General features: G+C 44.1%; 1 protein-coding gene across 5 annotated transcripts in view; it reads left to right on the forward strand.

The window, feature by feature from the left end:
* Positions 1–15,782, forward strand: part of ADCY7 (adenylate cyclase 7) — a 76,449-nt gene that overhangs the window by 50,555 nt on the left and 10,112 nt on the right. For 3 of the 5 annotated variants that reach the window (XM_028740191.2, XM_028740188.2, XM_077931532.1), the window contains 11 exons: positions 2,459–2,647; positions 4,003–4,046; positions 6,449–6,502; positions 6,783–6,863; positions 8,370–8,451; positions 9,762–9,859; positions 11,540–11,624; positions 12,800–12,937; positions 13,974–14,015; positions 14,919–14,984; positions 15,539–15,711. In XM_028740191.2, coding sequence (XP_028596024.2) covers positions 2,459–2,647; positions 4,003–4,046; positions 6,449–6,502; positions 6,783–6,863; positions 8,370–8,451; positions 9,762–9,859; positions 11,540–11,624; positions 12,800–12,937; positions 13,974–14,015; positions 14,919–14,984; positions 15,539–15,711 — 1,052 coding nt within the window. The remainder of the gene's footprint in view (positions 1–2,458; positions 2,648–4,002; positions 4,047–6,448; positions 6,503–6,782; positions 6,864–8,369; positions 8,452–9,761; positions 9,860–11,539; positions 11,625–12,799; positions 12,938–13,973; positions 14,016–14,918; positions 14,985–15,538; positions 15,712–15,782) is intronic. The other 2 variants (XM_028740189.2, XM_028740190.2) reach the window with 2 other exon arrangements.

Below are 15,782 nucleotides of genomic sequence, written 5' to 3' on the forward strand. Positions count from 1 at the left end.
ATTGGCTTATCCCTGGGGAGAAAAGGGATGGAAAATAAGAGCGAGACTCAGAACTGGGGACCAGTGAACCGTGCAGAGTGTTGATATGAGGGAGCCTGAATTTTCACATTGATTTGAACAAGCCCAATCTGCCTGCAGGTTTCTGGGGCACAATTGGGTTTCTGTGTGCATGTGAGCCTGCACATAATATACATCTGACAATTTTTTCTTGTGTGTGAGGGGGAGTCAAATAATTCGCTTTTTAGTTCTGCAGTCTGCAAAAAACAAAACCCCACACCTTGCATTTTTTAGCTGAAATAAGTTGAGCAAGTCTGCATGCTTAATCTTGGTCAAGCAACCCCTCAATTTATTTTGCATGGCTGTGCTTAGGTTTGTTAGTTGTCGTTGTTTTGCTTTAAGTTTCTCAAGCTAGGGAAAGGAGTTGTGGGGGGGTGTAGGGGGGGTGGGAATTGGGACACCGAAGGCAATAAACCACAAAGAAAGATAGCGACCGTGGACTGAGAACTGGGAGCACAGACTGTGGGGAGGCAGGGCTGCAATTGCATAACGAGGCTGAAATAAGTATTAGACATTCAGTTGCCAGGGTCCATGGATCCATGAAACAATGGCTTATAGAGTTCGGTCTCCAAGGAACACTTCAAGTATCCAGAAAAGGCTGCTCTTTAACTGTGTGTAATTAAAAGAATACGCTTCAAGCCTCCCACGTTCTTCCTTTAAGTGCAGCTCCACTGGCATTCTGAGAGAAAGCGATGAGAAAATAAAAGGTACTCCAGGGTGATCCAGTTTGTTCTGCTCAGCTCACAAATGAAACTGTGTGCTGGTTCCCAAGATTAAACGTGTGTTGAGTATATAGCGTGGATGTGGCATGAGACCTGTTGGACACACTCATCAGCTACCTCTGGATTGGGAGGAAAGGTCATAGCTCAGTGTGTAGATCAACGGTCTCCAGAGTGGGCTGTCCTGTCCCCTAGGGGGCACTGGGGTTACCTAGGGTGGCTCTAAGAGGCAAGCGGCTGATGGGGAGGGGGGGTGCTGGAGGTGTAAATGAGTATCAGTGGCATCAATGGCTCAAGTTAATCAAATCTGTTGAATCAGTTAAACTAAATGGTTTAAATTGGATTTTGAATAAACGCGCAATTAATTGTTGCTGTTTAGAATTTCATTGCGTTGGTAGCTGAATTGTCGTTATGTAGAGTTGGAAGGAACCACAAGGATCATTTAGTCCCACCTCCTTCAATGCAGGAATCCTGAGATTTAGGAGCTTCATGCTCTACCAACTGAGCTATCCCTCAGTGGATTGTGCAAATCACTATTCTGAAGAATGCTTTCCATGGAGTAAGGCACAGGGCACTGGGGTGAAGTTAATGGAACTGAGGGGGAGATGGCCTGAAAATGTTTGGGAACCATGGGTGTAGAGCATACACGCTGCATGCAGAAGTTTCCCCTATTCATTCACCTACATCTCCAGATGAAAGAGTCAAGTGATAAATGATGGGACAGTCCCCTGGCTGCCATAAGGCACTAGAGAGGCCTTGCAAGTCAGAGCAGGCAAAAGCTGTCTGAAGTCAGCGTTGGCTAACCTGTTGCCCTCCCAGATGTTCACGGACTCCAGCTCCCTTCAGCCTCCGCGTCAGCCAACATGGCCAATAGCCAGGGATGACAGGAGTTGCAGTCATAGGAAGAACCCAGCTGGGTTGGACTGAAGGCTGACCTCCAGCGTCCTCCTGTTTTCTCAGTGGCCAAGCTGACCCATGAGCAAGGTCTGAGTCCAGCAACATATGGAGGGACCACAGGCTCCCCATCTCTGGGTTGGGTAGTCCTAGGTTATAAGGTTATAAGGCTTCCTGTATCATTTCCTGTATAATTTCGTTTCACCATGTTTATTGTACCTGGCACCTGTTAAGACTTTTCCATAAGACTGTTCAGATGTGTAATCTTAACATATAAGTTTGTTTTAATGTGTATATTTCTTCAATAACTTCTGATTTTACTGATAAATTACACTGTTCACTTGCTTTTAACGTTCAGTTTTTAACCAGTATTTTTTAACAAATGTCTCATGTTTTATGGTCACCGCTTAGAACAGCCTGCACCAACCTGGCACCCTCCAGATGTTTCAAAACTCATTTTGGCTGAAGCTGGTGGAAGTTGTAGGTTTGAACATCTTAAGTATGATAGAATCCTACCGAGGATCATTGAGTTCAACCCTCTACTGCAATGCAGGAATATTCATTCAGCTGTCCTTTACGGGCATCAAACCGGCATCCTTGGCGTTATCAGCAGCACTCTCCAGCCAACTGAGCCATCTAGCTATCCAAACTGGAGAGTGCCAGTTTGGCTTAGAGGTTACGGATGAGACAGCAGTATATAAATTCTGTCAAATAAATAATTTCATTTGTTCGTTATATCCAGTTTTCTAAAATGTACGCTTGACTGTCTTGTTTCTCCCCGGGTTCAGTCTAAGCAGCGTGCTTCCAACAACCACCTCCCACAAACCACCAGAGTGCACGATGGCTTGAAGATGAGGGCCTCTGTCCGGATGTCGAGGTTCTTGGAGACCTGGGGGGCCGCCCGGCCTTTTGCTCACCTAAACCACAGAGAGAGTGTGAGCAGCGAGACAACTGCACCAAACAGAAGGCATAGGAGGGTGAGGCTCCATTTCTATTTCTTTCCAAAATCCTCAGTTTGGACTTGGTTGGCTTTTGGTTGTTGTTGCTGCTGCAAGGAGCCAGAAGTAAATATTGGAAACAAAGGGTAGAAAAAGGGAGGGAAGTCCTGTCCCTTTGCATCCCCCCCACACTTTACTTATGGGAAGCGGAGTTTGTGGCCCAGTGTGGCTATGGGGTGGGCGGGTACAGTCATTTCCCAGCTTCAGCATGGCAGTGGAAGGTGTTTTCCTGCATGGCTAGCTGGGAAATCCCATGAGACATTGGGGGCCAGTCTGATGGGCGGGATGTCAGAACGGACCTGGGTGAAGACTTCACCGACCCAGGTCCTCTCTGAGGTGATTTAAAGGGCTGGGGTCATATGTATTACATACATATCAGTTCTCCTTTTGACACCAGTCTCAGTCATAGGGTGTACAGATGGTCAACAAAAAGTAAAAATAATAATAATCCGGAAGCACAGTCCTTTTTTAACACCTTTCCACTTGTGTCTTATTTATTTTATTTTATTACGTTTTATTTTATTTATTTTATTGCAACAAAATCCTGTGTTAAGATGTTAAGGATGTTAAGAGAAAATATCACAGCGAAGAGCAGCATAAGAGCAACCATAAAATTACATTTAGAAAGCAAATATAAAATAGATATTTTCGAAGCAAAAGTGAATAAAGCTATAAATGTCAGGTCACGTAGGGCATCTGCTTCCTTACCAAGGCAGTCTTGCAAATGACATGAATCTTAGGTTTCTTCCCCCATCATGCCACTTCCTGAGAGGAAGTCAGCCCCTTACGTTACAGATGCAGAAATTTAGCCAACTGTTTAAAATATACTTATGGGAAACTCAGGGACGCGGGTGGCGCTGTGGGTTAAAGCCTCAGCGCCTAGGACTTGCCTATCGAAAGGTTGGCGGTTCGAATCCCCGCGGCGGGGTGTGCTCCCGTCGTTCGGTCCCAGCGCCTGCCAACCTAGCAGTTCGAAAGCACCCCCGGGTGCAAGTAGATAAATAGGGACCGCTTACTGGCGGGAAGGTAAACGGCGTTTCCGTGTGCGGCTCTGGCTCGCCAGAGCAGCGATGTCACGCTGGCCACGTGACCCGGAAGTGTCTCCGGACAGCGCTGGTCCCCGGCCTCTAGAGTGAGATGAGCGCACAACCCTAGAATCTGTCAAGACTGGCCCGTACGGGCAGGGGTACCTTTTATGGGAAACTCACAGGTCAGGGGCTCTTCTGTGCAGCACTGAACATATTTTGCTTGTTGAATTCATTAAATTATATTTACATTTGTTAAGAGGGAGGGTTGGGAAAGCATTAATCCCCTACCTTTTCTCTCTTGCTTAGGAGATAGCTCTGCAGTTGGTGAGCCGTCAGAGGACTACAGAGAGGCAAGTCATGCATGGTTATAACACATGTTAGATCCTTCTGTGTTGTGATGTCGGGTGTGTGTGTACAGTGTGTGTACAGACACACACACACATATATATACCCCACCTTCTAGAACTGTGATTAATAAGGCAGCTAGAAAGTTACTACTACTACTATTACTAAGCCAGAACAACCAACATAATATAAGATGTTTACAGTAAGAAAAGGCTCTGGGACCTCCCTGGAAGAGAAGCCCTTTTGCTAAGCATCTGAAAGGTCAGTGAAGATGGAGTTGTACAACTTTGGTGCCCCTGTCAAGAAGGCCCTGTCTTGTGTAGCACATAAATTGGTTTGCAGATCTTACTGAAGGCTCAGTAACTCCACTGCATGTGGTCTCTGAATCATTTTCTTTGGAATGTTCTTCTTATTCTGCGCAATATTCCTCTGTGACTTTAGCAGAAGTAGGCTGCATATTATTGTCTTGATTTTTGTATTAGATTTGGCTGATTCTTCTCTCTGCACTGTTTGACTTCAGATTTACTATTTTTAGCAGAGGAGTGCCCTCGTGAAGGTTTTCATGCGAGAAAATTATTATTTTTTAAAAATCACCCCATACTAGGGTTGCCACCTTTAGGATTTCCTCCCTAGACATTATCCTCCAAAATAAAACAAAGTTGTCAGGCGGAGAGTGAGCGGCTTAGAGGGAAAGGAGTTAACAGTGAGTTGTGGAGGGGTTAAGCACACCTCTCCTTAGCTGATTCTCCACTGAAAATCCACCCCGCTCCTAAAATAGCAAGCAATCAGTGTTTACTTCAATTACATTGCATAGTTAGGCTCAGAGATGGCTTTTAAAATGGTTAGAAAAATTCCTGGAAGATGAGGTCTATCCAATTTAGCTCTAATAGCTAAATGGAACCAAGCCCAAAGGCAGTATAACCCTGAAAATCCGGTGCTGTTAACAGGCAACAGGGGAGCGCACACAAGTCTGCATTTACCTGGCAAACTGTGGCAAACAAACTGCTGGACTAAATGTTATGTGCAGCTAGCTCTGGCAGAAGCAGGCAAATGTGTCTGAGGAAGTGAGCAAATGGACTTGGGCGGTGTTTTCCTCCTGTGCTCTTTCTTTTGCAAGCTGCACCCTTCTTTTCCATCTCTATTTCTATTTCTATTTCTATATTTCTATTTCTATATTTCTATTTCTATTATTTCTATTTCTATTATTTCTATTTCTATTATTTCCATTTCCATTTCCATTTCCATTTCCATTTCCATTTCCATTTCCATTTCTATTTCTATTTCTATTTCTATTTCTATTTCTATTTCTATTTCTATTTCTATTTCTATTTCTATTTCTATTTCTATTTCTATTTCTATTTCTATTTCTATTTCTATTTCTATCTCATACTCTAGACTCCTCAGCAGAGCCAGGCAGCAGAAGCATGAGTAAGGATGGAATTTTCTGAAAATCTCTACAGCTTATCTGCACAGATTTTTTTCTAATCACATCTTTCTCATTCATTTTGATTGGAAGCCTTCCCTCTCCCCCCCTCCCCCCGAGCATCAGCTATAAATCTTAACAGTGCTCATACACATTATTGTATATATACTATTATATGTGCATGTACTCCAGGTTTCCTGAAATAACTGGCACATAGACAAGTACATGCAAAAATGTGTATGTGTTAGGCAACATATTTGTAAAATTATGCAGGAGCCTTGACTTTTATGTAATATTTGTATTTTGTTTATATAGCTTCACATATATTTTGGGTTTGGGGGGGCAATGCCCCCAATATCGCAGAAATGGCTCTGATAACTACTGGCTCAATACAAGAGGCAATTTTATGTGAGCAAAGCTCAATCAGGCTGGAACCACCAAGTTCTGCGTATAAATTGGTTTAAAATGGATTCCTCCCTTCATCCCGTAGCATGAAATTATCTGTGAACGAATCAAGTGACATCAGACAAGGGCTGGGCAAAGAGGGGAAAACAGTGTCCTAGATCCTTCAGCTTTTTCTCCCAGCCATTCCTAGATCACGCACTACCTCAGGGTCAAAGGTTGCTCTGCAACATCAGATGTAGGTAGAGCTTCCAACTGCTGTATCATCTCAGGTGAGAAACAGACAGGTTTACTCCATGCTCATTAGTTACCTTGTTCACAACAAACAAATCAAATTTTTGCTTTAAAAACACGCTCTTGCACATTACTTTAGGACTCCACACTTTTTCAGGACGCAACACAGAGATTTCCCCCCCAAAAAAACAAACTTGAGATGTTTGCTTTTATTTTGTCCACCTTATGAAGACAGGCTGCTATAACATTAGTCTTTGCATAGGTGATTAATCTGATCATTTCTAATCAATGCATGACATCAAATTTCTCTCTCCTTTCTCTTTCCCTGTGTTTGTGTGTGTGTGTTAGTCTGGATAGGTCTAGACAAGAACCACTGTGTCCTCCTTCAGTTGTAAGCTATAAGTGAGTTTCTCTTTCTTTCTTCTGCTTTCTGTGTATGCCTTGTGCCATAGAACAACTGGATACTCCCTTGCTACTTTCTCCTCTCTCTGCACTATATCTATATCTAAGCAATACTTGAGATACCTTGGGGCCCCTTTATTTAAAATTGGCCAGCATGCATTTTCAGCTTTTGCTTCTGCAAAACGTAATTAAAAGGTATGTAATGATTACTCAGTGCACCTGTTCTCCTGCATTTTGGGGAAACGTTTCATCTGGACGATGTTTCTCTGCCTGTCCTTAGGAATACCTCTCAGAAAGGAAGGATGGAAGAAGAAATTAACGACAAAATGATGTCAACCATCGAAGGCCTCAGTTCAGCCAAGTAAAGGCACCACTCTTTTCTTCCTGTCCTTGAGAGAATTGCCTCATCTGCAGAAGGGGAGGGGCAGAGAAGACCGGGGATTTTCCCCATGCTTATTTTCAGTAGTATGGGAGTGCAGGCCTACTTAGAAATATCGCCCCTTCGTCATAAATGCGTGTGGAGAAAACAGATTGTGTTTTCTTCAGTGATAAGCAAACACACTCCTCTGCTGCTGCCTTTTCAGTGAACTGTAACATGGAAAACAGGTTATGGGGTTAAGCGTAAAGAACGCTGCACTTCTGCATAGGTTTCAGGTTCCCAGAATTGTAGTCCAAAAACACGGGTTTAAATAATCAGAATTACCCTGTGTTGAAAACACAGCTCACAGCTGTCTGACTGCTACAAAACTCTCGGTTGGCTCAGTTTTGAGAAGAACAAAAAAGTAGAAAACCAGAAGTGGGCTTGACAAAACAGGAAATTGAGAAATGTCCTCTTATGACATGACTATTAATTAGGAGGTTTATTACTCCGGCTCCTTAAGAGCACTTGTGAAATCAGGAAGCTTTTTGAGTTCAGAGTAAGAGTCTTCAGGTTAACACAATACAGATGTTAAGGGATTCATATGACACCCTGCTGCTTATTATCTCTGGCAATACTAGGTAATCCTAAGAAATGCAGCTTTTTGAAAAATTGCACAGTACAAACTTCAGATCAGAAGTACACAAATGGAATTCCAGAGTTCTCTGAAATATCTGCAAGGTCTCCTCCCACCTCTGCAGCCCTGGCCTGAATTCAGGGTTCTTCTGTGAGTTCAAGGGGTGCAAAGACCCTCACTTTTAGCAGGGATTGGCTCCAGTCGAGAACTCCTGAGTAGAGCCAATCCTAGCAGGACTTGCTTTTGGTGCCAAATTAGGTACATGCTGAAGGCAAACTCCACTTGCAGAGGAACAACCGGCAGCCCTTTTTAGGGCTCTCAGTTGTTTCTCCACAGATGTGTGTGGCCAGGGGTAACGATGCAGAAAATCACATTGAGGGCCAAATTAGGAGGCTGGAGGTTCCCCATCCCTGACTTAGAAAAACAGTGGTCTTAGAGCGCTGGTCTTCCACTGAAGAATTGGGGCCCACTACTGGGTCACAGCCACGCAGATGTATGCCAGGAGATTAAGAAATGGTCCCCGGATGTATGTTTGGCTTAAAAGTGGGTCCTGGGTTTGTAAAGCTGGAAGATAGCTACTCTAGGGTATTCATAGTGCTTTAGTTATTTTCACAACAATAATCTTGTAAGATAGTCCGTATAGCATAGATGTGGGGTGAGTCTTCATCTGGAATGGGGACCACGTCCCTAAGGCTGCTTACTGAGTTGATGGCAGTGTTGAGATCTTATTTATGGGTCTTCTCAGTTGTTTGTGCTTTGGGGAGTCCAAGTTCCCTCCCCACACGTACCTTTTTGCGGTTCCATCTTGCTCTGCATCGTTTTATCCTGCTCCCGTGCATATGTTTTCAACAAGCATTTCTTCTTCAATGCAGGCCGTGGTGTGGTAAAAAAGACGACTTCCGTGGGCTGTGTGGGTTCTTGCTGTGTTTTGTAGAAATGGAGCTTGAGAAAGAGGTTAGTAAACTAAGCTTTGTGGCCTTCCTGTTTGTAGAATCTCGGGGGTGGAAGGTGGCCGAGCCCCCATTGAGGCAGGAACTTCCATGCATCCATCCTCCATTGGCACCACAGAGAAGCAACCTGATTCTTCCTTGGGGTATCACCTTGTTACTCGAATCGTCGGGTCCTCCTCATCTTACCCTTTGAAAGGTTGAGCACCACCATAAACTCCTTTTGGGAAGTCTGAAGAACTACTTTTCTGATAAGGCTGCTCAGAGGATATGATTGCTAACTTTAAATATCTGAAGGTCTGTCACCTGGAAGAGGGAGCAAGCTTGTTTTCTGCTGCTCCAGAGGGTAGTTCCAGAACAAATGGACTCAAATTGCAAGAAAGGAGATTCCAGCTAAACATTAGGAAGACCTTACTAACAGTAAGAACTATTTACTGATGGAACGAACTCCCTCAGAAGGTGGTGGACTTCCTTCATTGGAGATTTTTAAACAGAGCTTGGGTGGCCCAGGGATCCTTTAGCTGTGGTTTTTGCAAATATAAAAAACCTACCTATAAAATGTGGTTGGACTAGAATGGTGATCCCAAGGGATCCCTTCCAGCTCTTCAGTTCTTTGATTCTGGATTGAGGAAAAACTACATTTTTTGTGTACTATAAACAGGCTAGTGTGTACACAGCCAAACTCCCAGCCTTGACCTAGGGAGGACTTAATTCATCAGAGAGGCCAAAGTGTTCACAATGCATACTCTCTGGCTCAATAAATCTGTCCTTTCTTACGCTCTGTAATCTCCCCAGAAAGCAAAGCTCACTTAGGTCTTCGTCATTTCTTGCAACTTCCACTCTTCACTGCCTCTGCCCCACTCCCGCACCCACTTGACTTTCCCGTCTTTCTTGTTCAAGTACCCGTTGTGTCTTGGGTGCACTGCTTGTCCCTGGTGTCACACCAACACCAATGCTCGTTTCTGAAATGCTGAGATGGTAAGACAACACTGGAACTTCGTCCTCCTACCCAAACCCTCACAGGGATAGTACAACAAACTGGGAGACAACATAGATTTTATTTTTGATCTTCCTCCTTTCTCTTCCTCACCATTCCTTTAAGAGAGGAGGAATAAGAACTATTCATTTAATTTGCCTTTTTTAAGTTGTCAGGTTCTAACATTCGTGTCTTCTTGTGGCTGTAACAAAGAACTTGTTTGATATTAGGCTCTTTTTGTCTAGAAGTTGCATACAGCACCCAAGAAACCTAGTCCTTATGAGCTGACCAAAATTATGTAAATCCAAATTAACGTCTTTGTTTTGTTTCCCCATCTCCAGTATCGCACAATCCCGATCCCCAAACTGAGGGGCTATTTTGCCTGCGCCAGCATTGTGTTGCTGTGTATGTTCCTTGTACAGATCTCCATAATGCAAGGGTAAGTCATCCCCCCCCCTTTCCTTTTTAAATACGTTGCATACAAATCTGCTACAGGGGAAGTTTAATGTAATACAAAGATTGAAGTAGTTAATGCTGCCCCCTGGCCCCAGACTGCAGAATTGGCACTGTTACGGCTGCTACGTAATAGACGTCCTCCATTTGTAAGAACTTGGATCATATAGTGAGGCAGCACCCACAGCTTTGGAACTCCCCGCCTATTGATATCAGCCAGGCTCCTCCACTGTATTCTTTTCAGCCCCTGCTAAAAACATGCAGGCAAGCCGAGGCAGTTGTTCCATATGCTCCAAAGCTAAGCATGTAGGAACACTGAAGATGCCAGGTGCTTCGGTTTCAAGAGACCGGTGTGCAAGTTCTGTTCCATACAGCGGAACTTCAAGGAAAACACAACTAAAATTCACTCCGACAGAAGGTACTCCAGATGGTTTGCTCATGTACGTGCACAGAAAATAGATCTAGCTGAAAGGAGATTTACATTGATCGCTGCAATGCATCCCTATTGATTGTTATTGCATTTTTAAACCATATTTTATTGATTTTCAGATATACCAGGACCAAGGAAACAACAATAATATTATTATTGTATAAGCTTGGAAGGTTGCATGATGTTAGAAGGGTGTGTGGCTTTGGGGGGGCATGGCTGTGAGAATCATGAAGAGACCCTGTGCTTGTGATTATTATTATTTTTATTTAATGAAAATTGTACACTGCTTCATTGTTAAAAAAAACCCCACACCCTCAAAGCAGTTTACAAAAAGATAAAAACCCTACCTTTAAAAGATAACAAAAGTTAAAATACTAAAACGGATTAAAATCAACTCAACTTTTTAAACAGCTAAACAGTAACGTGTTTAGCAGGCATCGAAAAGGGTATCGCAAAAGTGCTTGCTTGATCTCAACAGGCAGTGAGTTCCAAAGTGCAAATCCTGCTTCACTATATGATTGAGTTCTTACAAAGGTGGGACAGGTAATGGGGGGGGGGGGCCTCCTGCAGTAGTTCCACTTCTGCCAATTGAAGCAGTCGAGTGGGCCCAGGCCACTGCGTTACACTACTGTTTGCCACTGCACTGCTGTTACTGATTCAGTGCTGCCTCCTCTGGCCAGCAGTTGGCTCTTGAAGGTTTCAGACAGAGGTCCTTTTATATCACTTCCACCTGAGAGATCCTTTTAACAGCAGCCGCAAGGGATTGAACCTGGCATCGTCTGCTTGCAAAGCATGTACTGTTCCACCAGATTATGGTTCTCTGCCCAAGATGGGAGTCCAGATGGCCCCGATTAGCAGCCCATGTTCCCACTCTAGATGACAGGAATGAATAGAAAGATGGTATGTAACTGGAGATGCAGAACCAAGGAAATTTGCCTCCTTGTCTTTTTGGTGCTAGGCTGTTATTGCCTTGGGTAATATCCTGAACCACCAGCCTTGCTAATTGCAGGCAAATGTAATGCTTTAAACAGAGAGTGTTGGAGAGATTCTAACATTTCAGGTTGGGGGGGGGAGTGCTGCTCAATTAGCTTTGAAAGTCAGAAACAAAACCTGCAAGCAACTTGGCTATCAAAGGGATTATATATTCCCCCAGGAACTCACGACTATCGAAGCATGAATAACGTTTTTCTTTAGCTCTGCATCATCTGTTTCCACCCACCCCTTCCTCTCTTTCAGAACGTCAAAATTAGGGATTCCATTTGGGGTCGTAGCTATCATAATGGGGCTAATTTTGTGTGTGTGCTTCGCTGATGACTGTTGGGTAAGTAAAAAAGAAATAGAAAATAAAATGCCCAAAGCATTAAAAGAAAAGAAAAGAAAATTGTACTGCAAGATAGTATGTGTTTGCCTTAAATGCATTTGCATTGAAATTTGTTTATCCACTGGGGTAAATGTAATACCAGCTGTGCTTATAAAAATCTCCACGTATTATTTTTACCGGGGCTGTTGATCTGGATCCTAAGAACTGCTTAGTCTATGGTTGTGGAACTTGCTTTTTTTAACATGAGGGCCACATTTACAGATACTAATTTCAAGGTTGCCATAAAAAGGTAAAGGTACCCCTGCCCGTACGGGCCAGTCTTGACAGACTCTAGGGTTGTGCGCCCATCTCACTTAAGAGGCCAGGGGCCAGCGCTGTCCGGAGACACTTCCGGGTCACGTGGCCAGCGTGACAAAGCTGCATCTGGTGAGCCAGCGCAGCACACGGAAACGCCGTTTACCTTCCCGCCAGTAAGCGGTCCCTATTTATCTACTTGCACCTGGGGGTGCTTTCGAACTGCTAGGTTGGCAGGCGCTGGGACCGAGCAACGGGAGCGCACTCCGCCGCGGGGATTCGAACTGCCAACCTTTCGATCGGCAAGCCCTAGGCGCTGAGGCTTTTACCCACAGCGCCACCCGCGTCCCTAAGGTTGCCATAGCCAATATCTATCAGCCATTGTCTGCCCGGCTTAAGCGGGAATGTGTTTAGATTTCTCCTGAACATCAGTAGTGGGGGAGGCAGGCACACCTCACCAGGTAAGGCATTCCACAAACAGGGAGGCACCACCGAAAAGGCCCTGCAGTTGGGCAGCTGCTGGAGGAGACACCACCACCAAGAGGGCATGCCCTGCCTGCCAATCACAGGGCCCATTGTGGTTGGTATTGGGGAAGTTGCTCCTTAGGGGAAAGGACCTGCCTTCCCATTCATCTTGCACTGGAAAGCCACATGACCCCCTTCTGCTATACAAAACCACGTTGCTAGTAAACAATGACCTTGCGGCATTGGCAGCTGCTGGAGGGAGAGAAGTATGGCCATTTTAAGAACTGTGTGTAAGGAATCGCCTCCTGTAAACAACAGAAAATGTCAAACATTTGTTGCTGTAGCATGGTTATAGGGAAGGAGGTAAGAGCTGGTACGTTTATGTGTCATGCTGTGCCTCTGTCGTCTGTTTGCAGAGACCCTGTTCAAAGCAGTGGCCCCCAGCCCGCTATCTCCGCACGCTTTCAGAGAAAATGGAGACGATGCCAGCCGTGAGGCTCCCACTAGCCACTATTGCAATCGGCTCTCTGTTAATCCTAGCTGTTTCTAACTTGGTAATTCCTTTCACTGGTCTTTTTTTTCTTTATTATTTCATAAAATTTATACACCGCTTGACTCTAAAGGCAAAAGCAACCCCTGCCAAAAAAGCAGTTTGCAAAGAGAATTAAAAAAATGAATAGACTTCCTCAGCATTCTCTGCCTGCTAGCAGAAGGTCTCTTGCACTAGCAGACAGGTGAGTTTTAATATTACGCAACAGAGGAATTGCACAATCTGTTGTGCAGCAGAGCTACCAGCAACCTGCCTATGCATTCTCTTGCACAACAATGTTCTGCTTCTGCAGAATTTTAAACTATGCAGCACATAATTAAACTGTGGAACTCAGTCCCACAGAAGGCAGTGATGATCATCAACCTAGAAGGCTTAAGAGAGCCTTAGACAAATTCCTGGAGGAAAGGGCTCTCAGCAGCTACTAACCATGATGTCTGTTCTCTGCTTCCACGGTTGGAGGCAGTAATGCTCTTGAAAAGCAGTTTCTGGAAAGGAAGAGGGGTTGGCCACTGATCCAGCAAGCTCTTATGTTCTTAACGTTTCAAGTAAGACTAAGGAACTAAGTGATTTCAAGAGCTTAATTCATTGCCACAAGCTGTGATAATGACTAGTAGCTTCAACAACCTTAAATGTGAATTATACAAAAGGTGGGTAGATCTATCAACTGGCCTCAGCCAGTTCATTTGTCCACCATAAAGGGTGGAATTGCAGATTGTTTTAGCTAAGACTCTTACCCATCGGGTTGTGTCCTAAGTAGCACTAACTTGTCCCATCAGTGCAAGGATTTATAGTAGTGCAATATAATTCCCCCCTTCCTCTCCCAACGTGCCACCTAAATCTTTCTAGGCATTTTCGCAGTTCTCCAAAGCAGATTTGGGGAAGGATACGGGGCACACATGGCAGGAGGAGAGGGGGGAGGAGAAGTCCCACGGCACAAGTGGAAATCCTTTCACTGACTGGACGCGTTGGTGATAACTGCCATTGTTTTGTAATAAAGCTACGTATTTGAATTCCTAACTATCTTCTAATTTTTTAATTAGCACACAGACCAGACTATTGGAAACTGTACTACACCAAACCTGGTGAGTTTTAAAAAGCAAGTTTTGTTTGCTATATTAATAACCTTTGGTTAGTAGTCCAAGATTGGAGATCTATTTCTTATTTAAAATGCAAACTTTTTAAAAATTACTAGTGCTCTAACCATCTAGCTTTTCTATGACCTTTCTCTTTGCATTTCACTGTTACATTTTATTTCTCCTTTCATGTGTACAACAAAACAAAACGAGGTTTTTTTTAAAAAAATTACCCTAATGATTTATTCAGCTTCTAAATTGCTCATGTTCCTCGTGCAGAACCCTTGGCCCCCCAAAAAGTGTGGTGGTGTCAGCGGTCAAAAATAAATGAATGAAATTGACACTTGAGAGAGAGAGCCCACCTCACAATCAAGGCATGGAGAAGGGCCATTGCTTAGTCAGTGGTTCTCAACCTGTGGGTCCCCAGATGTTGTTGGACTACAACTCCCAGCATCCCTGAGCTCTGGCCTTGCTAGCTAGGGATGATGGGAGTTGTAATCCAACAACATCTGGGGACCCACAGGTTGAGAAAGGCTGGCTTAGATGGAAAGCATCTGCTTTGCATGCAGAAGGGCCCAGGTTCAATCCCTGGCGTCTCCAGGTAGGGAGAGACCCCTGCCTGAAACCATGGAGAGCTGCTGCTCATCAGTGTAGGCAGTACTGAAGAAGACGGACCAATGGTTCGACTCAGTATAAGGTAGCTTCCCATGTCCCTATGTTCATCCTTGAGCTGCTCCATTCTGAAATATGCATTATGGTTCAAGTCACAACAGCTCCATGTTTTCTTTAGCTAACCACCAGACAGTCTTGTCGATTAATCATTTTGCTCTGCATGTTGATGGATCCTGGCCTGCCATAGAAACAAACAATTGTCTCTCTCTCTCTTTCTCTTTCTCTCCTGCTCTAACAAAGCAGCAGGTGGGCAACAGTTCTTCTGAAAACAGCGACATGCTGAGAATTGAAGCTGAGACCTACTCAGTGAGTAAATTTGAACTTAAAATATGGGTTTAGATACATGCTGGAGAGAATTGCTCAAAAAAATACCAACACTTGTGCAAAAGCAGGCTGCTGGCTCTCTCTGCTTGGCTTCTGGCCACCGCAGAAAAGTGAGATTGCCTCGCTTTTCCAATGCCAACATTCCATTGTGCTCCAGCACGATCAAGAAACAACTCAAGTTTGGGCAGTGCAGAGAATGGGCTGGCTTGATTTCTAATGGATGTGGCCACTGGGTAGGGGTGGGGTGGGGGAGAAAATTTCATGTAAATATGTATGAATTTTCATGAGGACTTTGCAATTTTTAAAAAAAACAGATATGAAAATGTGGAGAGCAGAATTTAGGATTGGAGAAATGAGAAACTGATAGAAGCCAAAATTGACAAATTTGCCCTTACCTAGGACATGACTACATAGGCAATCAGTGTGCCATGATATTATTTATACACACACACACACACACACACACACACACACACATATATATATATATATATATATATATGTTTTTTTTTAAAGCCACTCCTCTTCTGTTCCAGTATTATACCTACTGCTGCCTTCTGGGTTTCATCGCCTGCTCTGTGTTCCTTCGAATGAGCTTTGAACTGAAGCTTATCCTTTTGTCAGGAGCCGTCGTTGGGTATTTCATTGTATTTAATAGCAACCTGCTTTTGTGCTCCAGCCGCAGCAATGTCAGTGACTCCACCACAAGGTACGGTATCTTGCTTCTCAATGGTAACAGCACTCTGTAAGCTGATGGTGAGCTTAGTGGAATTGCAAACT

Source organism: Podarcis muralis, chromosome 7 (genome assembly GCF_964188315.1).
Source record: "Podarcis muralis chromosome 7, rPodMur119.hap1.1, whole genome shotgun sequence".
NCBI lineage: Eukaryota > Metazoa > Chordata > Lepidosauria > Squamata > Lacertidae > Podarcis > Podarcis muralis.